Here is a 6,348-nt window from a genome sequence, read left to right as displayed (position 1 = left end):
CTATTTGTCAAAGAATCAGGTGTATCATGCGAAAACCAAACACATTGATGTGAGATTTCATAAGATTAGAGAGCTGATTGCTTCTGGGGAAATTCAACTTGAGAAGGTTCACATTGCATATAATATTGCAGACATGCTGATAAATCTAGTGACCACAAAGAAGTTCAAGCATTGCTTGAATTTGATCCATATCTCTAGATGCTAGAGGAAGAAAGCCTAGACCCAGAGATCTAGGTGGAGTTTTGTTCAGATACTTGTATTCTTTGAAGGGGTGAATATTCGCGAAGGTGGAGATTGTTGATGGGTAGCTCATATTTGGATGAAGATCAATGCGATGGATGTCATGGAAGAAAAATCTGTTAAGATTTTTTGTAATAAAATTTTGTTACGATTTTATATAATAAAATTCTGCATATAATATTGCAGACATGCTGATAAATCCAATGACCACAGAGAAGTTCAAGCATTGTTTGAACTTGATCCATATCTCTAGATGCTAGAGGAAGAAAGCCTAGACCCAGAGATCTAGGTGGAGTTTTGTTCAGATACTCAATTCTTTGAAGGGGTGAATATTTGCCAAGGTGGAGATTGTTGACAGTTAACTCATATTTGGATGAAAGTCAATGTGATGGATGCCATGGAAGAAAAATCTATTAAGATTTTTCGTAATAAAATTCTGTTACGATTTTATATAATAAAATTATGTTACAATTTTTCATAATAAAATTTTATTACGATTTTATCGAGTCTAGGGTTTATGAACTATTTATAAGAATTGTTATAAACCTATTGTACAATGATGAGAATTATTGAATGTGATTTTTTTTAGTAGAGAGAATTATAATAAAGTTTCGGCCGTTTTTGTGGAGTAAGCACACTGCCAAACTACGGTAACTCTTCTTCTTCTCTTTCCTCATGCTTGCTCCTTTCTTGTGCGTCTTTGTCTCGTTGCTTTGCACGATCTCTTTCTCTTCATCTATATTAACAAGCTTTATCTTTTGGCAGCGACGATGATACAATAAATTTTCCTTCCTTGCAGTCAATTTAAGATTATCAACCAAGGCCATTTAACAAATAAATCTGAATTATATAATTTTAATTCAGAATATGTCTTATATCTCGAGCAAAGATGGTCCAATACTAAAATCTTGCATCCTAAAATGTAAAACTATTTTTATGCTAATTTTGACGAACTATTTACAATTTAAAAATATCTCCCTTGCGGATTTAGTAGGTTAAAGCTGACAGAAATAAAAGTTAAAATTTAAATAGGGACGAATATTTACAGGTCAATTTTTAAATATATATTTAAGTTGTAGGATAAACTTTTAACACATTAATTATAAAAGGGTAAAATACTTATAACCCCTTTATTTTTCATCCAATAGCATTTTATCCTCCATATTTAAAAAATAATATTTATTTTTCCCTTATCAAAAGTCGTGAAAAATATTATAAAAGATAATTATATCCTAATCTTTTTTAATCAATTTTTAATAATAATCTCAAAATAATAATATCATTTTTAATAATAATCTCAAAAGAGAAAATACATTGAATTGATTGGATAATCAGTAAAAAAAAAAAAAAAAAAAAAAAAAAAAAAAACTCACTCCATCAATCTCATCAAATTGAAAAATAGTTAAAATTCTAAATTGATGAACTAAAATCAAATGAACATAGACCAAATTTCATTATTAAAAATCTGTTCTTCATCATCAAATATGATAGATAATGAATAAAAGATAATTGTACCTTTTTCTTTTTTATCATTTTTTGTTGATAACTTGAAGAAGGAAAAACATATTAAATTGATCATTATATGTTTTGATAAAAACTCTCACAAAATTTATACACACACATGCATAAATAACATAAAAGCAACCACTTTAAAAGGGATAATAGCTTATTCCACTACTTTCATCAAACAAAAAAATGTCAGAATTCTAAATTAATGAACCAAAATCACTTCTACTTTATTGTATCCCACATTTGACGATGAGGATAAGATTTTTAATTTTGAACTTTGTTTCATTTTTATTTGATTTTGATTTATCAATTTAAAATTTTAGTTATTTTTTATTTGGTGAGGGTAATAGAATGAGTTTTTAGCTGGTTATTCTTTTAGAATTATTATTTTTTTATTATTTATGTTGGTGTATATATGAATTTTATGAAGATTTTTACTAAGGATATAATAATTAATTAATATGATTTATTCTTACTATTGAAAAAAAAAAGGATAAAGACATAATTATTTTTATAATATTTCTCGTATTTAACTTTTATCAGTTAAATATTATTTTTTAAATATAAGAATAAAATACTACGGAAAAGAAAGTATTGGGTTAAAGGTATTTTAAAAGAAAAATAAATAAACGCGAAAGAAATAAATATATAAGTAAAGCATGATGCGTGGTGAAAGGACGACACTGTTGGGTTGGCCACCGACCCAACCCATTCTCCGCATCTAATCATTAGCAATGGGTTCGATGCAGAGACCCGTATTGTAATGTCGTGCCCATTCAATCCAACGGATAGTAACTGCTGCGACCATTCATCGTAAGGCCAGCTTTTCTTCGCTCTCTCGTTTTGTCGTCTTTGCTTTCTTCCTCTGCTTTTGTTTTTCTCGTCGAAGCCGGCGCTCCCTGGCGGAGAGGAAGAAGGAAGAGAGAAAAGAAGCAGAGGAGATCGATTCAGTCCGGCCTTATCTCCCATGGCGTCGCCGAAGGAACGCGAGAGCTTCGTCTACACTGCCAAGCTCGCCGAGCAGGCCGAGCGCTACGATGGTACGCGTTCGCTTCTTCGTTTTTCTGATGTCCAAATCCTAGCGCCTTGGCGGAACTGCTGGATACTGGAATTGGAGTTCATCTGGTGGTGTTTTTTTGCGCAGATATGGTGGAGGTGATGAAGAAGGCGGCGAAGCTCGACGTCGAGCTCACCGTGGAGGAGCGGAACCTGCTGTCGGTGGGATACAAGAACGTGATTGGCGCGCGGCGGGCCGCGTGGAGGGTGTTCAACTCGATTGCGCAGAAGGAGGAGGCTAGGGGGAACGAGCAGCACGCGAAGATGATAAAGGAGTACAGGCTGAAGGTGGAGTCGGAGCTCTCTGACATCTGCAGCGACATCATGACTGTGATCGACGAGCATCTCATTCCGTCTTCGACGGCTGCGGAACCGTTGGTCTTCTACAACAAGATGTGAGCTAGATCTGAAAGTTTGGATCAACTGAAAGAGGCTCTGAGGATTAACTTCGGTATCTGGTTTTAAATGTAGGAAGGGAGATTATTACCGCTACCTGGCAGAATTCAAGACTGGAAACGAAAAAAAGGATGTTGCAGATCAGTCCCTGAAAGCGTATGAGGTATCCTTTTTGTCCTGAATGATCTCGAATTTCGCTACTATTTTCGGTCCTAGATCTGTTTTGCCTCTAAGATTATCAGCACGTCAATGCGCAGTTGTAAAATTACAATGTTGGTATTCTTACTTGTATCAGAATCTTTGCGATTTGGGGCCACCTGCCCTTTTTCTGTTACCATCCAGTCTCAGCCTTCAACAAAAATGAGGATTTTTTAAGGACGACTTTTTCCATTGTTTCCATTAGGAAATGTAATTTGAGAATTTCGATTTTCCTTTTCCTTTTTCCCTTGTTTCCATCCGGTCTCTTTCTTCTTTTATGCTTTATCCTTCCAAAGAAACACTTCTCTTGTGTTTGTGCACTTTGCTTGAGAAGATTTTATCTCTATATGTACTATTTGAAAACCAGATCCTTTTCCCTAGAATTATTCCTAGATAATAAAAATTTTGACAAAGAAGATTGGGAAATAGGTCGATTTTTCCATAGACAATGGGAAACAAGAAATTCTTTTGTTTTTCATCGTCAGGTTTTTTTTTAATCTGTGTTCATCCTGGAAATTTACTGGTGAGGCGCTAAGTTGGCTTTTCTTTACACTCATTATTTAAACAATTGTTCCGGTCAAGTTTTATATTTTTCTCTTGAACTTGCTCACAGGCAGCTACAAGTACAGCTGAGTCTGAATTGTCTCCTACACATCCAATTCGACTGGGTTTGGCATTGAACTTCTCTGTGTTCTACTATGAGATCTTGAACTCGCCAGAAAGGTATGACCTGCTTAAATTTTATTATTAAATCTTTTGTTTTTTTTTTATATTAGTACAGATTTCATGCTATTTGGATCTGTATCCAGGGCTTGCCATCTTGCTAAGCAAGCTTTTGATGAAGCGATTTCTGAGTTGGATACATTGAGTGAGGAATCATACAAAGATAGCACACTGATTATGCAACTTCTGAGGGATAACCTCACATTGTGGACCAATGACATCCCTGAGGATAGTGGTAATATTAAGTATATAATCAGGATTTATGCACATGCCATGTTAAATAATGTTGCATTATAGAATTCATGTTATGTTATTGTGCTATTTCATGGCATATTTGCATGTAAACTATAAATAAGCTTCAGGCACTAAAAGTGATTGCCTATGGTCTTTTATATATGTGAGATTCATACCATATGCTACTTCATTTTAATTTTCACTGGAGAAAAGAACTAGGGATAATTCTATATATTTGATAATCCTTCACTCTTATTTCTTTCGGAATGTGTTCAATATTGACTGAGAATTGAGAAAGTAGTGTCATCAGGAAGTTTTATTTTATGCATAGAGAAATTATTTGGAAGTACCCAACCTAGCAATCAACAAAACCCTTAGAGCGAAATCCCTTAGAGTGTTTTTTCTATTATCAGAACATGGACAGAAATAATGGCAATAGCAGCAACGGGTTCTAAAGTTCCAACTCCAGTCTTCTATGTTCATTTACTTGGTGAAATTGAGTACAATAATAGCATGCATTTTAGGTTGCAATTTATTTTAACTAGAGGTGAATATCCAAAACCTAAAGTTGAAAAATAAGATTGAAAGACACCGAATTAACTATATAAATTCAGTTTATCAATTCAATATGGGTTTGAAAATAGAGAAATTTCAGGTTCATTTGGGTACGGTTTGGAGGCTCATTAGATTAGTCTGAAAATTTTCAAATTATTTTGGTTTGGTTCAATTTGAAATTTTTCTAGTGGTTTAATATAACAAACATGGCCAGCCTTATAGCACACTGTTTTATGAGTTGAGCAATACTGTTTTCTTTGGCTTTTTCATGTCAATAATTTAATAGTGACTTAGTCGGGAGGTTGAACCTAATCTTTACCTTAGGAAACAATAAAAGATGACTTATGTATGATGCCTACTTTCTTATACAATCTAGGAACCCATGAAATTTCAGTTCATTCTAGGCCACTCAACTCTCAACCCTTATGTGTAATATAATTGTTGTTTGCTAAAACAAAACAATTCCTTCTCTTATGCTTGAGCTAATGAAGAATAATGTCTTTTCTTGCTTTGTGATTGCTGTTTTGATTGGCCACAGCAGATGATCCTGCAAAGGGTGGAGCTGGTGAAGATGCTCAGGTGTTTATTTATGCTCCACTATTTCTGTCATAATCCTAGTAATTTAAATGTCTGAAACTATAGTTTTCCTGCATCCATTATATCTAACGGTCGACAAATAAAAATTGCAGTGAATTTTACCAGCTGTAGGACAAGGACGACCAGGTAAAGAATGTTGTGAAAGAACAATATGGCATGTGGGCTGGTGATAGATTATTTCAAATAGTATTTGTCTACTGGAGTTGCATCACCTTTGAGTTTACATCTGTCGGATGGCTTGATATTGACAATGTCATGTTTCTAGTAAGATATATATGGACATTAGAGTGGCTCTAATTCCAATGTTCTGAAGTCCGTACTACTAGGCGTTGAGAATTTTTGGTCTGTTTGAGAGTTTTTCATGTTTACATTTTAGTTCCTCATACGTTTGCAACTATTGAGCTTTTATAATTATGCAATTGGAGAAGTGTTAGGGATAAGATGGCATCGTATCTTGTGAAATTTTCATTCTTTTCTTGTCTTGTTAGTCATTTTATAATCCAGGAGACATTTTTGTCGTCTTAGAATTTATGTTACCTGTTCGACGGTTCGAGCATTGAACTGTCATCTATTTTGGCCTTTGGAATTACTTGGTAGAGGAATGGTATCATCCTCACATCTAACTGTTGCAGTGCCTTGTCATACATTGTTGCAATTAACATCAGCATTTGCCAAGGCAAAACTTTCCTCCTGTTGATGAGATTCTTGTCTAGCAATAGAAGCTTTCTGAGCTCCATCGCTGAGAAATTAGTCTTTGAAAAACTAAAGTTGTCCTCAGGGAACGAACCTACCACGAGCAAAATGGGCACTAGCTTTGACTGAGGTATACTAATAATAAAT

The 6,348-nt window shown here is 34.3% G+C and overlaps 1 protein-coding gene across 3 annotated transcripts; it reads left to right on the top strand.

Annotated features, from left to right (window-relative positions):
• Positions 1-2,606: 2,606 nt before the first annotated feature.
• LOC122056421 (14-3-3 protein 9-like) lies at positions 2,607-5,948 on the top strand. Of its 3 annotated transcripts, none has more exons than XM_042618364.1 (7): positions 2,607-2,789; positions 2,894-3,200; positions 3,277-3,364; positions 4,013-4,122; positions 4,209-4,357; positions 5,450-5,490; positions 5,601-5,948. In XM_042618364.1, exons 1-7 carry the CDS (start codon positions 2,717-2,719, stop codon positions 5,601-5,603), a joined length of 771 nt encoding a protein of 256 aa, XP_042474298.1. In that variant the 5' UTR covers positions 2,607-2,716; the 3' UTR covers positions 5,604-5,948. The 3 variants fall into 3 exon arrangements, 2 of the variants coding, with proteins under 2 accessions (XP_042474298.1, XP_042474299.1); XM_042618365.1 differs by having other exon boundaries at positions 2,608-2,789; positions 5,453-5,490; XR_006133151.1 differs by having other exon boundaries at positions 4,209-5,490.
• Positions 5,949-6,348: the final 400 nt, after the last annotated feature.

Source organism: Zingiber officinale, chromosome 3B (assembly GCF_018446385.1).
Source record: "Zingiber officinale cultivar Zhangliang chromosome 3B, Zo_v1.1, whole genome shotgun sequence".
In the NCBI taxonomy this organism is placed as follows: Eukaryota; Viridiplantae; Streptophyta; class Magnoliopsida; order Zingiberales; family Zingiberaceae; genus Zingiber; species Zingiber officinale.
The sequence above is the reverse complement of the archived record's forward strand: the minus strand, read 5'-3'. Positions and strand labels throughout refer to the sequence as shown.